Source organism: Bubalus kerabau, chromosome 10 (genome assembly GCF_029407905.1).
Source record: "Bubalus kerabau isolate K-KA32 ecotype Philippines breed swamp buffalo chromosome 10, PCC_UOA_SB_1v2, whole genome shotgun sequence".
Classification (NCBI taxonomy): Eukaryota; Metazoa; Chordata; class Mammalia; order Artiodactyla; family Bovidae; genus Bubalus; species Bubalus kerabau.
Window position 1 is genome coordinate 78,862,401 of NC_073633.1, and position 22,035 is coordinate 78,884,435.

General features: G+C 39.0%; 1 protein-coding gene across 2 annotated transcripts in view; it reads left to right on the forward strand.

Moving 5' to 3' along the window:
• Positions 1-10,875, forward strand: part of SNAPC1 (small nuclear RNA activating complex polypeptide 1) — a 33,773-nt gene extending 22,898 nt beyond the window's left edge. For both annotated transcript variants that reach the window (XM_055538271.1, XM_055538269.1), the window contains 2 exons: positions 7,007-7,105; positions 9,678-10,875. In XM_055538271.1, coding sequence (XP_055394246.1) covers positions 7,007-7,105; positions 9,678-9,724 — 146 coding nt within the window. In that variant the 3' untranslated portion in view covers positions 9,725-10,875. The remainder of the gene's footprint in view (positions 1-7,006; positions 7,106-9,677) is intronic.
• Positions 10,876-22,035: the final 11,160 nt, after the last annotated feature.

A 22,035-nucleotide genomic window follows, 5' to 3' on the forward strand; every position in this document is an offset into this window, starting at 1 on the left:
CTTTAATCAAAAAGTTCATTAAGGTAGAAAAGTATTTTTGATTTCTAGGGATTTGTCCAAGTGACAAAAACAGGACATTCATTACAGGATTATTTGAAATGGCAAAGACTGTTAACAACTCAAATGTATAACATTGAAAAATTGTGTACATGAAATTTTTGTCCATATAAAGGAATATTTTGCTGTTCCTAAAAAGCTGGAGAAAGTTTTCTGTATACTGACCTCAAAATATGTCCAAAATATATTGATACATTGCTTAGTGAAAATGTTTTTTTAAAGAAGAGTATGATTCATTTGTTAATTAATACATATGTAGACACAAAGCTACTATAATATAAAATAGATAAACAACAAGGTCCTGCTGTATAGCACAGGAAAGCATATTCAATATCTTATAATAAACTATAATAGAAAAGAACCTGAAAAAGAGTAATATGTATAATCAAGTAATCAAGGCTTCCCTGATGTCTCAGATGGTAAAGAATCTGTCTGCAATGTAGGAGACTCGGGTTTGATCCCTGGGTCAGGAAGAACCCCTAGAAAAGGGAATGGCTACCTCCAGTATTCTTGTCTAGAGAATTCCATGGACAGAGGAGCCTAGCAGGCTGTGTAGTCCATGGGGTCGCAAAGAGTTGGACATGACTGAGCGACAACACTATACACACACACACACACACATATATATATGTATAAACTAAATCACTTTTTTGTACACTAGAAACTACATTGTAAGTGAACTATAATAAAAAAATATGTAGACAGAAGTTTTATATATATATATATCTTTGAAGAAACTAGATGCATATCAGATGAGATCAGTCGCTCAGTTGTGTCCGACTCTTTGCGACTCCATGAATCGCAGCACGCCAGGCCTCCCTGTCCATCACCAACTCCCAGAGTTCACTGAGACTCACGTCCATCGAGTCAGTGATGCCATCCAGCCATCTCATCCTCTGGCGTCCCCTTCTCCTCCTGCCCCCAATCCCTTCCAGCATCAGAGTCTTTTCCAATGAGTCAACTCTTCACATGAGGTGGCCAAAGTACTGGAGTTTCAGCTTTAGCATCAGTCCTTCCAAAGAAATCCCAGGGCTGATCTCCTTCAGAATGAACTGGTTGGATCTCCTTGCAGTCCAAGGGACTCTCAAGAGTCTTCTCCAACACCACAGTTCAAAAGCATCAATTCTTCGGCATTCAGCCTTCTTCACAGTCCAACTCTCACATCCATACATGACCACTGGAAAAACCATAGCCTTGACTAGACGGACCTTTGTTGGCAAAGTAATGTCTCTGCTTTTGAATATGCTATCTAGGTTGGTCATAACTTTCCTTCCAAGGAGTAAGCGTCTTTTAATTTCACGGCTGCAGTCACCACCTGCAGTGATTTTGGAGCCCCCAAAAATAAAGTCTGACACTGTTTCCACTGTTTCCCCATCTATTTCCCATGAAGTGGTGGGACCGGATGCCATGATCTTTGTTTTCTGAATGTTGAGCTTTAAGCCAACTTTTTCACTCTCCACTTTCACTTTCATCAAGAGGCAGAGGTTAATTCTCAGGGATGGGATCATGGAAATTTCTAAGTCCATAAATTTCCATAATGTTTGACTTTTAGATGATAACCATGTTTAGTAATCAGGAAAAATCCAAAGATTAAAAAGCAAACAAATATAAAATAATTCCTTAGACTATGACAAGATTGACATGAAAAAAGGCAAGGTGGGTGGAAGTACAGGATACGAAGGTTCCATTTTATGTGGATTGTGACTGCTGTATTGAGTTACTGTTAATATAGAAAGATATGATGAGAATTGGATTGTGACCAGGCCTGAAGTGTGGAACCAAGAAATTTGGACTTCATTTAGTAGGCAGAAGGGAGTCTTGTGAGACTGCTGAGCAAGCAAGTGGTATGACCAGTTTTCTTTGAAGATCAATCTGGCAGTAGTATGGTAGTTAGGTGGGAACAAACTGAAAATAGGAGCTCTAAGTAAAAGGCTGTTGAGGAGTAGTAAGGATCTGGCCAGGTTGTAGGAATTAGACAAGCTGACAATTAGGAGAGCCAGTGGCTATCTACAGGTAACCACATACAGAGGCTGGTGGAGAGAGATGAGACAGGGACGCTTACAGCCTCAGCAACTAGAGGAATGTTGGTGACTTTAACAGAGTAAGGGTCACAGGATGAAGATTTCATTTGGGGGAAGAATTTGCCGCAATCTGCCTTTCCAGGCTCAATTCTTGTAAAGGGTGTCTAGTGCATAAATAAGTGCTCACGTATATTGATTGGATTTACCCACTTTGTATTACTTAAGCTATACCTGTTCACCATTCCTAGAACATAACATGCAGGCTTCTGGAAGAACATCAGTTAATAGTAATGGTGATACATGATGGTGAAGATGATAACAACTGTTGCTTATGTAACACTTCCTTTTTAATTTTTTAAAAATTTTAATTAATATTTTTTAACACCAAAAACATTTTGTATTGGGGTATAGCCAATTAACAGTGTTGTAATAGTTTCAGGTGAACCATGAAGGGACTTAGCCGTACATGTACATGTATCCATTCTCCCCTGAACTCCACCTCCCATCCAGCCTGGCACATAAAATTGAGCAGAGTTCCATGTGCTATACAATAGGTTTTTGTTGGTTATCATTTTAAATATAGCAATGTAACACTTATTTTCTGCTGAACTTTTTTCCCACGTCCAAGGTCACCTAACTAATATTTAAAGCTGAGACTTGAGTGGCAGTCTGCTTGAATCGAAGCCTGAGTCCTTAACTCCATACTTGTTATCTCTCACGTAATTGGAAATATGGCTCTGGAGCTCAGATTAGACATGCACTTAAGTAATTGTCATATTCTAGCTGCATGTCCTGTAATCATATGTGTTGAGATGGAGTAATAATCTGTGACTTATAATTGCATCCCACGTGATGAGCTTGGAGCAGAGGAAAACTATCAACCTAACATCCCCTAGGAAGTTAGCTTTGTGGATGACTGAGGTTAATGATTTAAATGTCAAAATTTACTTTTTAAACAGTTAATTATTCTGGTTGATACCTTTCTAAAGCATACTACATGTGTATGGTTCTTGTTTTCTACAATGTGCATTTATCATTTTTACATGTATTTTATGCTGTCCTATTTTCTTGAACAGTGTATCCTGAACATAATTTAGTTTTCGCTTTATGATTCAGGGTTTTCATCATGAGCATATTCTTTTTACTGGATTTTGTAATATAGTAATCCTATCAGATACCTCGAGTTGATCATTATACTACAGCTTCGGGATGTAGGACTGTCCTTATTTTTCTGGCACATTTGTTGTGGTAGGTGTCTTTATGTTCTCAGTGTGCAAACATAGCAGTTTTTTGCCCTTTTGCTGCTTCTTTAACTAGAGGGTTTTAAGAAGCAGGTTGGCCGTTCGTTTAAGTTTTATGTAAAATAATTATGTTTTGGATAAAGGCCTGAGGAACATATCGTGAGCTTTTATAGCTTTTATTTAATATGTTGACTCTGAGATAAACATCCTGAAGTTTTGTGTGTTCACTTATTGGTTCCTAGCTGCATAACTGGATGAAGCATTTTATTTTGTTTTTAAGAGCTTTTGGAGAACATTGCCTTTCTTTTTTAAACCTATTCATTTAATGTAGAAATGATATCTAAAATGTAGTTAATCATCATGTGACTAGATGAAGGCTTTTTTGTACAGCTGACAGTTTTAAACTCAGAAATCCTTCCCTTGACATTGTTGCATAGATTCTCTTAGGTTATAAATGTGGGTTTGAAAAAATCATTAATAGTTGATATGGATGGACATGGCTCAAGATTGTTAAGAGGAGTATTAGTAATTTGGGATAGATTGTACTGATTATAATCTTGGTTTGAATTGTGTTTAAAATGGAAGCTTTTTGCTAGTTAACTTCATCTAAACGCTGGGCTGGAAGAAGCACAAGTTGGAATCAAGATTGCCGGGAGAAATATCAATAACCTCAGATATGCAGATGACACCACCCTTATGGCAGAAGGGGAAGAGGAACTCAAAAGCCCATAAACAACTAATCTCAAAAATATACAAGCAACTTCTACAGCTCAACTCCAGAAAAAGAAATGACCCAATCAAAAAATGGGCCAAAGAACTAAATAGACATCTCTCCAAAGAAGACATACAGATGGCTAACAAACACATGAAAGATGCTCAACATCACTCATTATCAGAGAAATGCAAATCAAAACCACTATGAGATACCATTTCACACCAGTCAGAATGGCTGCGATCCAAAAGTCTACAAGTAATAAATGCTGGAGAGGGTGTGGAGAAAAGGGAACCCTCTTGCACTGTTGGTGGGAATGCAAACTAGTACAGCCACTATGGAGAACAGTGTGGAGATTCCTTAAAAAACTGGAAATAGAACCGCCTTATGATCCAGCAATCCCACTGCTGGGCATACACACTGAGGAAACCAGAAGGGAAAGAGACACGTTACCCCAATGTTCATCGCAGCACTGTTTATAATAGCCAGGACATGGAAGCAACCTAGATGTCCATCAGCAGATGAATGGATAAGAAAGCAGTGGTACATATACACAATGGAGTATTACGCAGCCATTAAAAATAATACATTTGAATCAGTTCTAATGAGGTGGATGAAACTGGAGCCTATTATACAGAGTGAAGTAAGCCAGAAGGAAAAACACCAATACAGTATACTAACGCATATATATATGGAATTTAGAAAGATGGTAACAATAACCCTGTGTACGAGACAGCAAAAGAGGCACTGATGTATAGATGTATAGAGTCTTATGGACTCTGTGGGAGAGGGAGAGGGTGGGAAGATTTGGGAGAATGGCATTGAAACATGTAAAATATCATGTATGAAACGAGTTGCCAGTCCAGGTTCGATGCATGATACTTGGTGCTTGGGGCTAGTGCACTGGGATGACCCAGAGGGATGGTATGGGGAGGGAGGAGGGATGAGGGTTCAGGATGGGGAACACATGTATACCTGTGGCGGATTCATTTTGATATTTGGCAAAACTAATACAATTATGTAAAGTTTAAAAATAAAATAAAATTAAAAAACAAACAAACAAACAACCCAAAAAGTGGGTCAAAGAACTAAACAGACATTTCTCAAAAAAAAAAAAAAAAAAAAAGAAAGTGAAAGAGGAGAGTGAAAAAGTTGGCTTAAAGCTCAACATCCAGAAAACTAAGATCATGGCATCTGGTCCCATCACTTCATGGGAAATAGATGGGGGAAACAGTGGAAACAGTGTCAGACTTTATTTTTGGGGGCTCCAAAATCACTGCAGATGGTGATTGCGGCCATGAAATTAAAAGATGCTTACTCCTTGGAAGGAAAGTTATGACCAACCTAGATAGCATATTTAAAAGCAGAGACATTACTTTGCCAGCAAAGGTCCGTCTAGTCAAGGCTATGGTTTTTCCTGTGGTCATGTATGGATGCGAGAGTTGGACCGTGAAGAAAGCTGAGTGCCGAAGAATTGATGGTTTTGAACTGTGGTGTTGGAGAAGACTCTTGAGAGTCCCTTGGATTGCAAGGAGATCCAACCAGTCCATCCTAAAAGAGATCAGTCCTGGGTGTTCTTTGGAAGGACTGATGCTAAAGCTGAAACTCCAATACTTTGGCCACCTCATGTGAAGAGTTGACTCATTGGAAAAGACTGTGATGCTGGGAGGGATTGGGGGCAGGAGGAGAAGGGGACAACAGAGGATGAAATGGCTGGATGGCATCACCGACTCAGTGGACATGAGTTTGAGTGAACTCTGGGAGTTGGTGATGGACAGGGAGGCCTGGCGTGCTGCGATTCATGGGGTCACAAAGAGTCGGATACGACTGAGTGACTGAACTGAACTGAGAGCAATCACTTCATTCCATAAAATCTGCATTGCATTAAGATGCCAGCATATGTGTGTTCAGAGCAGAAAGCTTAAACTCATTTTCATTGAATTTGTTGCCTTCTGTACTGGCAGGTACTTAGTAACATATATACTCTGTGAAATACTGTGTTATAAAATACTTGAATCCATATTTGATTATTCGTGGTTTATTGAGGCCCTCCTCTATGCCAGGCACTTTTCTAAGTGCTGGGGATACATCAACCTAAACAAACCAGAATCTGTCCTTGTGAAGTTTACATTCTAGTGGGAAGAGGCAGGCTATAAAGAGACAAATTACTACAGATAACAGGTGGAATAAGTGTTGTGGAGAAGAATCAGGAAGCATAAGAAATAAAGAGTGACTGTGTCAAGGGATTGCCATGAACAGAAAATGATATGCTGAATGAGACCTGATACGACAATGGTATTTGATAATTTGATGAGGATATTTCTTCCGGCAACAGAAGGTTGCTATAGAAAACCTCCAATCTTAACTGTGTTTCTGAAGTTTGTGCACATTTTCCTTCAGTGTAATGTGATCTTACAATTGTTTGTTAAATTAGTGAATACTAAAGGAACAGATTTTGTGTGTGTGCTTGTGTATGTGAGAATTGCCTTATTTTCAGGTTGTTTTATTTAATAATGGTTCTTGGACAGCATTCTGGTGTTTGGCAACCGATATAGAATATTTGTCATTAAGTCCATATCAGTCTTAAAAACAAAAGACTGTTAACTTTAGAATTACATTTGTGATTAACTGGAAGTAACACATGATTATTCTGTGGTGTCTGCAGATATAACTCATGCTGTGTGTGATAAGGATTGAATCCTGTATCAGTGTTTGGCTAATTTTGTTTCTTCCCTTTTCCTCTGTTTTCTTTAATGGAAGAATTAGAGGCTATTTTCAAAACATAGGTATAAATATATTAATACTTTAAAAAAATGGTGTGTATTTTAAAATGCATATTTCTATTCACCATTACAATTTTGGCTTTTAAACACCTAATACGTGCTATTATAGTCTTGTCATAATTTGTGTAAAATTTTTCTCAAAGGTTAACATTCTTTGTTTTCATATAAAATTACTTGTTTAACTATTTCCAGGTGACATGCAGAATATACGTATGGAAGATAAATCTTTAAATCTGAGTATGCCTGTGGTTACAGAAGAGGATGAAGAGAATGAAAGTTTTAGTGAAACAGGTACAGATGAAATTTTGTCAAACTCCTTGTAGAGCATCAAGGTTTAGAACCCAGAAGAGCATGACAACTGTGTGTTCCTGTGATGTTTTTATCTTTGGTACACTGGAGAATTTTACCATTAATCATACCATTAATCCTGACACTTAAAAGTAAGTGATAATACAGTAAATGGATGGATATGGAGCAGCAGCAGTCAGTGGTCAGTGAAGGAGAGGGAATACATCATTATTAGTAAGTGAATATCTGTAATCATGAGGGTTTCTGAACTGTATTTCTAACAAAGGGCAAAGTTCACAAAGTGAGTTACTGGATATAACTTTTTAAAAAATACTTTATTGCTAAAAATTTCTCATTTCAAATTCTAGTAAATGTAAAATTTTCACCTATGAGATGATGATTGTAACTAAGTGGTAAATCGCACAATGTGAGTTAAAATGGCTATCCCTTTTTGTGCTGCTGTGGTTTTCATAATTTATAATATTTATTAAACAATAGTTTAAATAACTATCTCTAATAATAATTACAGTAACATAGAGAATAAGTCATATTTAGCTGGCTAGGCTTGATATTTGGTAATCCATCAATGATAATGAATATAATACATATCAAGAATCTGCCTAATGACTTTTCCATTTTGGTGCTGTATTCATTCAGCAAACATTTATTGAGTGCCTATTATGTTTGAAGTAGTTAGCTAGGTATGGGAATATAAAGATATATAGTACAAGAGTTTTAAGAACTGTTTTATTTTGATCACAGTGAATAGATCTGAGGAGAGTGAGTGGGTCATAGTGGGCCTAAGGTACTAATGAATCAGATCAGTCCAAGCTCCAAAGAACCTTATGGCTTAGTGTGAAAAAAAAACGACCCACAACATTATGATAAAGAGACAGGGTGCTATGGAACCATACAGAAGACAAAGACAAGAGAATATTTGTTCCTTCAGAAGTCTGAGTGCTTCTGTGATTTGCTTGTGTCAGCATAAAACAGTTCTCTATAATCCTAAATAGTCCTGTATAGTTTCAGACTATAGTTGCTTTCTAGTTTTGTCTAGTGACTTTTATTGCAAGTAAACAAACACATGTACACTTTTATGGCTACCTGGCAAGTCACATTCTAAAATCTATCAGAGTGTGAGTTTTTAAAATTTGGTTTTTATTAAATACATAAGCATATAATTTAATACTTAACAATTTTATCATACTGATTATAAGAAACCATGGACTTCTGACGCTGACTCCCATTTCTTATTCCCTGAGACAACCACTTTTAACTCTTTCATAATTATTTTGGCATTGACCTCCATGTTTCTAAATAGCATGTTTATATTGTCACTTATTCATATTTCAGTTCTATGAATTATCTGTTGACTTTCCACACTGAGGAGGGTGAGGATTTAGTTTTCGTTAATGTAACAGGTGCACAACATAATGGATATTTCTGTACACTACAAAGCGGTCACCATGAGAGAGAGAGATATATGTGACGGGTTAGCTCTGTCACCATACAAAGATGGTACAGTATAATAATTTTATATATTCTTCACCTCCCAACCCAAACACATGATACTTCCTATCCCCCACCCTCCAAGTATAGTCATTATGTTAGTTACGTGAGTATTCAGCATTTATGAAACATTATTAGCAGTACGGCCATCTAACATAATCTGTGATTCTCCCTTAATCTGAGCATTTATTGTTGGCCTTAGAGAGTTAATAATTTTTTTGCCTTATTAATTTGTTTCTTTATGTACTTATCACTAATTTATCCTCAGACTATTGCTCAATGTATAAGCCTTCCCCTTGAAACACTTGAGCACATTAGGCATTTTATCATTGTCATCTTTTTAAGGAGGTCTCCACCAGGTCTCAGACTTGCTTTATATACTCTTGGCCTGATGCTGCTGCCTTCCAGGAATCTGATTTCTTTTTCTTCTTAATTTTGTCTTTGTCTTTTCTCATTCCTTTTTCTGTCATCTTCTTTTAGTTTTCATTGATGGGGAATATTTCTTTCTTCTATGTCTTCCATAATTTTCATGTTTTGTATCTTCTGTTATTTGCTTTGATTTTAATAATCAGTGACTTTAGGCTCTCGACTGTTTCTAGATGGAGACTTAACTTGGGTATTGGTCATGGAATGTGCCATGGTAGCCAAAAAGATGCTGCCTTTTTGGTATGGTGCTAGTGTTTTGGGCCAGTGCTAACAGAAAGTGACTATGTCAGTTGGAAAGCAGTTGACATCTCAGTCACTTTCTGTTAGCACTGGCCCAGATACTGTTCCGATCTGGCATGCTGGGCCTATACTAACTATAGGGAGGGCATACCCATAGGAAACGACCTCCAAGTAGCTTATTATCAAGTAGCATTTAGGATGATTGGGATCTACATTAGTAAGTCTACAACTGCAATGTCCTTTTGAAGGGAAAAACTCATGTATATGTCAGGTTTAAGATGTCTTGTATCATTGTTGTGAAGATGTTCTTACTGTTATACCAACCTATTTAGTTTAATGTGTGTTATCAATTAAGTATTCTTTTTTAGATCTGACAGATGCCTTAATTTTTTGTCTTTAGAGTTCACTGCACCCAAGAGGAGAAGAAAACAGAGAACAAAAAGCTAGGCTTCCCATTCTAGTATCCTTGGACTTTCCTGGTGGCTCAGCTGGTAAAGAATCCACCTGCAAAGCGGGAGATCTGGGGTCGATCCCTGGGTTGGGAAGATGCCCCGGAGAAGGGAAAGGCTGCCTACTCTAGTATTCTGGCCTGGAGAATTCCATGGACTGTATAGTCATGGGGTCGCAAAGAATCAGACACGACTGAGTGACTTTGACCTACTCACTTACTCACATGTAAATGATTAGTTACTTTATATCTACAGTTTGATAACAGATTTGTTTATGATGTATATTAACTATTTTATATATTATGTTGTAAAGTGCGCTAAAGTTTTTGCCTTATTTGCTTTATTTTTGAATATTTGAGACTTACATAGTCAGTAGCTTATATGATTGATAATTTAGGAAGCTCAGTTTCTACTTCTATAATCAATTAAGTATCCTTTGGTGCTTGTTTTAAAGCTCCCTTTGGCCTAACATGTCAGTATGTATACATGCATGTTTGTGTATGTATAGATATATCTATGTATGTGTGCATTTATGCATATAATATGATTAGTCAACACACTGGGTACATTTAAATACTGATTATTTCTAGTAAAACCTTTAAGAGTGGTAATATATATTTCAGAACATGTCTGTGGTACAGAAAGTTGGTACTCACAAAAAAATTCTGTAGCTTCGTGAATGTGCCTCTCTGTTAATTTCTCATTTGAGAGATTTAGATGGAGATTGCTTCAGCCATACTGTTTGAATTGCTGCCAGTAGCAGACCACCTCCACATCATGTGGCTGGCTCAGCCTGTCTTAAAGTTGATTATACTCCAGGTTGTTTTCCCATGTGGTATGTTCAGAAATTCTGCAAATGCCCTGTGAGTGAAAATAACTAATGCTAGCCCAGATAAAAATTTCATTTACTAGAATCTGTGCTCTAATGTTAGCTGTGAAACAGAATTGTTTCCCTTGGCTGATTTCAGATTTTTCTGATAATTGATGGACAGTTTCTATGATGTATTTATTGGACAGAGCTTCTAGGGTTTAAATATTCTAGCATTGGGGCATGCAGAGATGTGGATCCATTACCTGGCGACTTATATACCAGGTTATTTGCTAAGTTCTTTCTGATCATTAAACTTTACAAACATTGTATAACCAAAACAGTGAGTTTCCCTGTTATTTTTTCACTACAGTACTTTTAAAAGGTATCATTTCATTTGTATGATTAAAAAACTGTTATCTGTGGATGATAAACGCCTTGCCCACATTCACAAAGTTAGTGATGCATCTAGGATATATATACAGGGCTCTGGCTTATAATTTCAGAGTCAGTTTTATATAAGCCAACACAAGTGGAAATCCAGATGGACTGAAAGCAGTAAAATCCCACTTCAGATGGCTTAAACAGTAAGGAAAGTTTATTTGAAACCAGTTGAGCTTCAGTGTCGGGCGGCTCTGGGTTATATAGGGTCTCATTGCCATGATGGCTTCATTTACCCAGGTGTGGATCTTTAGGGAAAGCTTTATATCAGCGTAGAGAACTGTTTACCTGCTGGATTCCCAGACTCCAGCTGAGGGGCAGCCTTGCAAAGCAAGCCTTTTAGGACAGTGGTCTCAGGCCTGCTCTGTTACCTCTAATGCATAGTTCATTTCATTTTCACTATTTCAAACAATGCTGCATTGATCTTTGTGTGTGTATCTTGACTCACTTACATTGGTGTTTCTGCTGGATCAATCTGATCTACACATGAATTTGTTGAACTCTGTGTATATATAAAATTTTGGTAATTATGCCAAATTGAACTGTAAAAAGCCTGCCAATTTACATTCCTACTAACAGTATTTACAAAGGACCCTTGGACTTCCCTGGTGGCTCAGATGGTAAAAAATCTGCCTGCAGTACAGGAGACCTGGGTTCAGTCACTGGGTTGCGAAGATTACCCTGGAGAAGGGAGTGGCTATCCACGCCAGTATTCTTGCCTGGAGAATTCCATGGATAGAGGAGCCTGGCAAACTAGTCCATGAATATGCAAAGAGTCAGACATGACTGAATGACTAACACTTTCTCCATTACGTTATCAGTCTTTGTCAGTTGAATACAGCAGAATCTTAAGAGCAGAAAATGTAGAAGGATAAAAAGTAACAAAATTGGAGTACAGAGTACATCATGCTAAATGCTGGGCTGAATAAAGCACAAGCTAGAATCAAGATTGCCGGAAGAAATACCAATAACCTCAGACATGCAGATGACACCACCCTTATGGTAGAAAGGGAAGAGGAACTAAAAAGCCTCTTGATGAAAATGAGAGAGGAGAGTGAAAAAGTTGGCTTCAAACTCAACGTTCAAAAAACGAAGACCATGACATCCAGTTCCATGACTTAATGGCAAATAGAGGGGGAAACAATGGAAGTAGTGACAGACTTCATTTTCTTAGGCTCCAAAATCATTGTGGATGGTGACTGTCACCATGAAATTAAAAGCTGCTTGCTCCCTGGAAGAAAGGCTATGACAAACCTAGACAGTGTATTCAAAAGCAGAGACATCACTTTGTCGACCAAAGTCCATATAGTCAAAGCTATGGTTTTTCCAGTAGTCATATACGGATATGAGAGTTGGACCATAAAGAACGCTGAGCGCCAAATAATTCATTCTTTCCAACTGTGGGGCAGAGAAGACTCTTGAGAGTCCCCTGGACAGCAAGGAGATCAAACTAGTCAATCCTAAAGGAAATCAACCCTGTCAGAATACTCATCGAAAGGACTGATGCTGAAGCTCCAATTCTTTGGCCACCAGATGCAAAGAGCCAACTCATTGGAAAGACCCTGATGCTGGGAAAGATTGAGGGCAGGAGGAGAAGTGGGCATCAGAGGATGAGGTGGTTGGATGGCATCACCAACTCAATGGACATGAGTTTGAGCAAACTCTGGGAGATAGTAAACAACAGGGAAGCCTGGTGTGCTGCAGTCCATGGGGTCACAAAGAGTCAGACATGAATGAGCGACTGAACAGCAACAACAAGCCCTTCTAAGATCCCATTTATAACCCTTTTCTCTTAATGCCTCAAATGTCCTAACTGTGAGTGGATGTATTTAAAAATGAGGAAACATTCCCAATCTCCTTAACACCCAGTTAAAGTGCTTGTTTCCTGAGACAGACACAGTTGTACCATCTGCAGGTTATTTTATACTGCCAAGGGAGAGATACAGAACCAGCTTTTAGGCAAAGATTTTGTCTTCTATAGGGATTTCCAGAATAGTGATATGATTGTTGTTCAGCTTCTAAGTCATGTCCGAATTTTTGAGATCCCTGAACTATAGCATGCCAGGCTTCCCTGCCCTTCACTATCTCCCTGAGTTTGCTCAAACTCCTGTCCATTGAATCAGTGATGCCATCCAACCATCTCATTCTCTGTTGCCCTCTCCTGCCCTCAGTCTTTCTCAGCATCAGGGTCTTTATCAATGAGTTGGCTCTTTGTATCAGGTGACCAAAATATTGGAGCTTCAGCATCAGTCCTTCCAGTGAATATTCAGGGTTGATTTTCTTTAAGATTGACTGGTTTGATCTTGCTGTCCAAGGGACTCGCAAGAGTCTTCTCCAACACCACAGTTCAAAAGCATCAATTCTTTGGCACTCAGCTTTCTTTATGGTCCAACTCTCACATCCATACATGACTACTGGAAAAACCATAGCTTTGACTATAATGGACCTTTGTCAACAAAGTGATGTTTCTGCTTTTGAATACCCTGTCCAGGTTGGCCATAGCTTTTCTTCCAAGGAGTAAGTGTCTTTTCATTTCATGGCTGCAGTCACTGTCCACCATGATTTTAGAGCCCAGGAAAATAAAATCTGTCACTGTTTCCACTTTTCCCCCATCTATTTGCCAGGAAGTGATGGGACCGGCTGCCATGGTCTTCGTTTTTTGAATGTTAAGTCGTAAGCCAGCTTTTTCATTCTCCTCTTTCACCCTCATCAAGAGGCTCTTTAGTTCTTCACTTTCTGCCATTGGGATGGTGTCATCTACATATCAGGTAGTTGATATTTCTCCTGGCAGTCTTGACTCCAGCTTGTGTTTATCCAGCCTGGCATTTCACATGATGTACTCTGCACATAAGTTCAATATGCAGGACAATAATATACAGCCTTGACATACTCATTTGCCACTTTTGAACCAGTCTGTTTTTCCACGTCCAGTTCTAACTGTTGCTCCTTATCTCGCATACAGGTTTCTCAGGATATAGGTAAGGTGGCTTGTATTCCCATGTCTTTTAGAATTTTCCACAGTTGTGATTTGCATAGTCAAAGGCTTCAGTATAGTCAATGAAGCAGTAGTACATGTTTTTTTGGAATTTCCTTGCTTTTTCTATGATCTCATGGATTTTAGCAATTTGATCTCTGGTTTTTCTGCCTTTTCTAAATCCAGCTTGTAAATGTGGAAGTTCTTGGTTCACGTACTGTTGAAACCTAGCTTGAAGGACTTTGAGCATCACCTTGCTAGTATGTGAAATAAGCATAATTGTACGATAGTTTGAACATATAAGGAAATGCATTAACAACTTTATCCAACTGGTTTGAAAACTTGTAATTTTTTAATCTAAAAGCTAGAAAGTAAAACATTTCTATCCTAGTTCTGCCACTGATTCATTGTGTGTCCTTAATAAATTCATTATGTTTAAATCCTTTTCTTAGCTGTAAATTCAAGATAATCGAGAACCATTTACTAACTTCAGAATATTAAGAGCTGCATATTGCTTTAAAAATGCAAAGATATGAATATTGAACTTAAAAATAATTACAGCTGGAAATTGTAAGATTTTAGAAAGTATTTGGATGTCAAGGAAATGAAAGTGATTATTAGTGAATGTGGTGATTTTTGAGGTGATTTTCTTGAGAAGTAATAATTGACAGCTTATGTGTTTACACAGATCTTCAGATTGATGTGAAACAAAGCTCTCATGACTCAGTTCACCAGGAAGAGTTGGTTTTTTCAAGTTGAATTAGGTACGCTGTATCAGTCGGTCAGTTCAGTCGTTCAGTCATGTCCAACTCTCTGCGACCCCATGGACTGCAGCACGCCAGGCCTCCCTGTCCATCACCAACTCCCGGAGTTTACTCAAACTCATGTCCATTGAATCGGTGATGCCATCCAACCATCTCATACTCCGTCGTCCCCTTCTCCTCCTGCCTTCAATCTTTCCCAGCATCAGGGTCTTTTCAGATGAGTCAGCTCTTCGCATCAGGTGGCCAAAGTATTGGAGTTTCAGCTTCAGCATCAGTCCTTCCAATGAACATTCAGGACTTATTTCCTTTAGGATGGACTGGTTGGATCTCCTTGCAGTCCAAGGGACTCTCAAGAATCTTCTCCAACAGCACAGTTCAAAAGCATCAATTCTTCGGTGCTCAGCTTTCTTTATATAGGCTCTTCTAATAACCTATTTCAGGGATAACATAAAGGCTTGATATACAAGCCTATATTTTAATATATATAGAGAAAATATATTGAGGTGTCTTTAAAAATGAACTCTATGGGCTGAAAATTACTCTTGCTTTGACATAAAGAGCCTAGGAAAATAAGTAGAGTTGTTAATGGCTTCCCAACCCACCCTTGATTCTTGAATTAAATTACGGTTTGAAGAATGCCTGCTTTTTAAATGGCATTGAGAAGACTGTGGGTGCTTAACTAGTCACATTTTCATTTATCTTTTGAACAACTGTGTAGTAATTTTTATTGCACATTAAAAAAAATTCCCTGTATTAAAGTAATACAAAGTCTTAGGATGTATAACCTCCTTTTATGTGGTATTTTTTACGCTTGGATTATTTGGTTTAATATGCTATATACTGCAGGTCTGGAGTTTTTAAAGAACAGTTTAGACATGCTCCTTTAGGTTTCAAGGCACACTCACATTATCTTAAATGCTGGAGGCTTATTTTAAGACTACAGAGGACAGGAAGGTGACCGCCTCATCGAAGGCATGGCTGGGAAAATGACTGTCTTGTGGTGGGCACAGCAGCTCTCATAGCTGGGTAGCGCCCTCAACTTTGATGTCGATATCCACTGCTCAGTAGTCATCATGTACCTACTCTTACTTGGTTTCCCAACTTCTCCCTGCACATTTCTCCCTCTGCAGCTTCTGTTGTTCCTGAAAGAGGTTCTGATTGATTCTATTATAATCCAAAAGAGAGCCCCCTGACTCTCTTTTCTTCTAAATCATTCTGGCCTTCTAAATCATGTCCAGCCAAAGGATGGCTGCCCTTAACTAGGGCAGAGACACCCGGTATAATTGACTGTGGCCAATGTAATAGGTCAAAGCCAGAAAAGTGAAAGTTGCTCAGTTGTGTCCAACTCTTTGGGACCCCATGGACTATACAGTCCATGGAATTCTCCAGGCCAGAATACTGGAGTGGATAGCCTTTCCCTTCTCCAGGGGATCTTCCCAACCTAGGGATCGAACCAAGGTCTCCTACATTGCAGGCAGATTCTTTACCAACTGAGCTATCAGGGAAGCCCCACAAGCCAGAGGGCACAGCCAATTATGTGGAAGGACCCAACTCGGACAGCCTTCCTTAAACAGGCTGTGAGCAGGACAGACAGGCCTTCAGAAAATCATGGGTTTCTCAGTACAATCATGATGGGTTTAAAACGATAATGATGATCTACATCATTGTCAATATTGCAATTTCAGGAAGAAATCAAAGTAGTGGCAAAATGTACACTTGACAAATAGCAGCATTGCACAGCACTTAAGAGAAGTTGCTCTGGGGCCAGACAACGTGGGTTTGCTCTGGGATTACAGTATGCATCTGTGAATTAGTAGAACCTACCTGTAATAAGTTAGGGATGTGGATCTTTGACTCAGTATAATTCCATTTAAAGCCCCCTTTCATCCTTTGTCATACTGTTACATATTTTAGTTCTATATATTATAAATCTCATTATACATTTTTTCTCGATTTAAACAAAGAAAACATAAAAAGTGTATTCCAATTACCCAGATAGGAACTTTTTGCAGTGTTCTTTTCTGTCATGCAAGTCTTTGCTTTCCTGTGGAATGATTTTCCTTCAGCCTGAAGAACTTCTTTTAATAGTCATTTCTTGTATCTCAGCTCTGTTGGAGACAATTTCTTTCAGCTTCTGTTTGTCTGAAAATGTCTTTATTTCACCTTTTATTTTGAAAGATATTTTTACTGGGTTTAGAATCCTAGATAGGAAATGTTTTTCTTTTTCTTTTTATCCTTTCAGAACTTTAAAGACTATTCTACTCGTTATCTTTAGCCTTCATTGTCTCTGATGAGAAGCTAGTTTTCATCTTGTTCCCTTGTGTATGACGTGCCCTTTTTCTCTGGCTGCTTTTGACATTTCTCTTTATTTTTGGTTTTCAAGTTTGATATGATGTGCCTATCATGGCTTGTTTTCTCAGTGTATCATCTGTGTTTTTCTGCAGCGGTCTCTTCTATTTCCAGGACTCCGGGTATATGTGTATTGACTGCTTGTAGTGTCCCACAGGTCATCGTGGCTTTTTGCCCCTACTAATTTTTCTCTCTGTGCTTCAAACTGAATGATTCCTTTTGACTCCAGGTTCACAAATCCCTTCTTTCATTATTCAGTATGCTGTTAATCTCATCCAGTAGGAGTCTGACTAATTTTAGGAGTCTCCTTTGTTCTTTTTTATGGTTTTTATATCTCCACTGGAGTTTTCTATTTCTTTGCCCATTATATCCATCTTTTACTTCAGTTTATACTTAGCTGCTGCTGCTAAGTCGCTTCAGTCATGTCCAACTCTGTGCAACCCCAGAGATGGCAGCCCACCAGGCTCCCCTGTCCCTGGGATTCTCCAGGCAAGAACACTGGAGTGGGTTGCCATTTCCTTCTCCATTATACTTAGCTAGTTATTAATATTTTGACACCTTTGCTAGGTCCAATATTGGGGTCATCAATGTATGTGTTAGTATTGGCTGTTTTTTTCCCTGTTGACTGTGGGTCACATTTTCCTATTTCTTTTTGTCTAGTAATTATTTTTATTGTATGAAGATGCATGTTAGAGACTCTGGATTCTATTATCTCCCTCCAGAGTGTTGAATTTTGTTCTAAAAGGCAGTTCAGTTACCTCCAGAGCATTACAACTTGGAGAGGTTTGTGTGTAGGCTTGTTAGGCTGGATCTATTTTGGTTTTGTCCTTAGTTTTAGGGCAGATAACTTAGTCCTGGTATGTGCCCCTTATTTCTTAGGTGTGCCCCTCCTTCTATTTAGTGGAAAGCTGAGAGTATTTGCCACATTACTCTATCCTGTCAGGGCTGGAACTTTGAACTCAGGGGCAGCTTGAGCCAGTAGATGCTGAAATATCTGCTTGGCACTTTCAGTTCTCCGGCAGTTTATTCGCCCTGGAATCAGTGGAGTTCTTGTCCTGCTTGCAGGCTAAGATCGGAGATAATTTTACACTCACATTTTGGGGCTGCCCTCCCTGCAATGGCTACTTTCAGGGACTTTCCATTCTGACTTCTAACTTGACAGCCCCAACTCCATTCTCTGACTCCCCAGGTAAGACTTAGTCTCCTGGTGGCTCAGATGGTAAAGAATCTGCCTGCAATGCAGGAGACCTGGGTTCGATCCCTGGGTTGGGAAGATCCCCTAGAGGAGGGCATGGCAACTCACTCCAGTATTCTTGCCTGGAGAATCCTCATGGCAAAGGAGACCGGTGGGCTACAGTCCATGGGGTTGCAAAGATTTGGACACGACTGAGGACTAAGCACACACGGCACACCTGTCTTGTCCCATGGACAAGGGTGTGCACTCAGGTGTGACGTTACAGAAACATGGATCTCTCCTTTCAAGGACGGCAAGCCCTACAGTTTTTAATCATAGAAAAGAACCAGATGATAGCTTCCTATGTACCTGAAACTTATTGAACTTTGTTCACTGGATTTGTGCCAAGTGTCTCCTAGGTTATCAAGATTCCACTTAGCATTCTTTGGGAGTTTATTAACTCATTTAGGTCCCCAAAGTGCTGTTTGATCATAATTTAATGATAGACTAACCTAATGGCTTGAAGTAGCCATCATGGTCAACAAAAGAGTCCGAAATGCAGTACTTGGATGCAATCTCAAAAACGACAGAATGATCTCTGTTCGTTTCCAAGGCAGACCATTCAATATCACAGTAATCCAAGGCTATGCCCCAACCAGTAACACTGAAGAAGCTGAAGTTGAATGGTTCTATGAAGACCTACAAGACCTTTTAGAACTAACACCCAAAAAAGATGTCCTTTTCATTATAGGGGACTGGAATGCAAAAGTAGGAAGTCAAGAAACACCTGGAGTAACAGGCAAATTTGGCCTTGGAATACGGAATGAAGCAGGGCAAAGACTAAGAACATGCACTGGTCATAGCAAACACCCTCTTCCAACAACACAAGAGAAGACTCTACACATGGACATCACCAGATGGTCAACACTGAAATCAGATTGATTATATTCTTTGCAGCCAAAGATGGAGAAGCTCTATACAGTCAACAAAAACAAGACCAGGAGCTGACTGTGGTTCAGATCATGAACTCCTTATTACCAAATTCAGACTTAAATTGAAGAAAGTAGGGAAAACCACTAGACCATTCAGGTATGATTTAAATCAAATCCCTTATGATTATACAGTGGAAGTGAGAAATAGATTTAAGGGCCTAGATCTGATAGATAGAGTGCCTGATGAACTATGGAATGAGGTTCATGACATTGTACAGGAGACAGGGATCAAGACCATTCCCATGGAAAAGAAATGCAAAAAAGCAAAATGGCTGTCTGGGGAGGCCTCACAAATAGCTGTGAAAAGAAGAGAAGCGAAAAGCAAAGGAGAAAAGGAAACATATAAGCATCTGAAGGCAGAGTTCCAAAGAAAAGCAAGAAGAGATAAGAAAGCCTTCCTCAGCGATCAATGCAAAGAAATAGAGGAAAACAACAGAATGCGAAAGACTAGAGATCTCTTCAAGAAAATTAGAGATACCCAGGGAACATTTCATACAAAGATGGGCTCGATAAAGGACAGAAATGGTATGGACCTAACAGAAGCAGAAGGTATTAAGAAGAGATGGCAAGAATACACAGAAGAACTGTACAAAAAAGATCTTCATGACCCAGATAATCACGATGGTGTGATCACTGACCTAGAGCCAGACATCCTGGAATGTGAGGTCAAGTGGGCCTTAGAAAGCATCACTACGAACAAAGCTAGTGGAGGTGATAGAATTCCAGTTGAGCTATTTCAAATCCTAAAAGATGATGCTGCGAAAGTGCTGCACTCAATATGCCAGCAAATTTGGAAAACTCAGCACTGGCCACAGGACTGGAAAAGGTCAGTTTTCATTCCAGTCCCAAAGAAAGGCAATGCCAAAGAATGCTCAAACTACCGCACATTTGCACTCATCTCACATGCTAGTAAAGTAATGCTCAAAATTCTCCAAGCCAGGCTTCAGCAATACATGAACTGTGAACTTCCAGATGTTCAAGCTGCTTTTAGAAAAGGCAGAGGAACCAGAGATCAAATTGCCAACATCCGCTGGATCATGGAAAAAGCAAGAGAGTTCCAGAAAAACATCTATTTCTGCTTTATTGACTATGCCAAAGCCTTTGACTGTGTGGATCACAATAAACTGTGGAAAATTCTGAAAGAGATGGGAATACCAGACCACCTGACCTGCCTCTTGAGAAACCTGTATGCAGGTCAGGAAGCAACAGTTAGAACTGGCCATGGAACAACAGACTGGTTCCAAATAGGAAAAGGAGTACGTCAAGGCTGTATATCATCACCCTGCTTATTTAACTTATATGCAGAGTACATCATGAGAAACACTGGACTGGAAGAAACACAAGCTGGGATCAAGAATGCCGGGATAAATATCAATAACCTCAGATATGCAGATGACACCACCCTTCTGGCAGAAAGTGAAGAGGAACTCAAAAGCCTCTTGATGAAAGTGAAAGTGGAGAGTGAAAAAGTTGGCTTACAGCTCAACATTTAAAAAACGAAGATCATGGCATCTGGTCCCATCACTTCATGGGAAATAGATGGGGCAACAGTGGAAACAGTGTCAGACTTTATTTTTTTGGGCTCCAAAATCACTGCAGATGGTGATTGCAGCCATGAAATTAAAAGACGTTTACTCCTTGGAAGGAAAGTTATGACCAACCTAGATAGCATATTGAAAAGCAGAGACAATACTTTGCCAACAAAGGTCCATCTATTCAAGGCTATGGTTTTTCCAGTGGTCATGTATGGATGTGAGTGTTGGACTGTGAAGAAAGCTGAGCGCCGAAGAATTGATGCTTTTGAACTGTGGTGTTGCAGAAGACTCTTGAGAGTCCCTTAGGCTGCAAGGAGATCCAACCAGTCCATTCTGAAGGAGATCAGCCCTGGGATTTCTTTGGAAGAAATGATGCTGAAGCTGAAACTCCAGTACTTTGGCCACCTCTTGTGAAGAGTTGACTCATTGGAAAAGACTCTGATGCTGGGAGGGATTGGGGGCCGGCAGAGAAGGGGACGACAGAGAATGAGATGGCTGGATGGCATCACTGACTCGATGGATGTGAGTCTGAGTGAACTCCGGGAGTTGGTGATGGACAGGGAGGACTGGCGTGCTGCGATTCATGGGGTCACAAAGAGTCAGACACGACTGAGCGACTGAACTGAACTGAATGGCTTGAAAGAAGCTGGGGCACTTCTGAAAATATGTTCAAAATCCCTGATACTTCAAGAAGGTTAATCTTCTCCAAATTTTAACTCAGCAGTAGAGAATAATCAAATTGTGTATTAATTTGCTTTTGGTTGCAAGTTACAAAGCCTAACCATCAGGCCAATTACAGGTTATGTCATGAGGGGATTTTTTTTACATGCACCAGTATTTTCTTACAAGCACTTTAATATGAAATTTTAAAAATTCTTAAGGTAGATAACAGCAAAAAAGCTTTCATATAAATACATTATCTACAGGTTGATTTCATATACCTTGTCACCATAGTACTTAACGAATTGGGCTATATTAGCTTCAGTTAACTATTTTAGTTAATCCACATAATTTGTTGAATCAGAACTTCATATAGTGTACATGATTTAAATGAAATGAATTTTGTTAAAGTCTCAAATTTGTTAACTCTTCTGCTTTTTGTTAAATGTTTTAAATGGTTGATTAGCTCATAGTTTCTTAGTTTCTTGCAGCATAATTGATACTGGGTTGGCTAAAAAGTTCACGTTTTTCCATAACATCTTATGGAGAAACCTGAATGAACTTGTTGGCCAACCCAGTCCATTGTCTATGTTGTTATGTGGTTAACTGAAG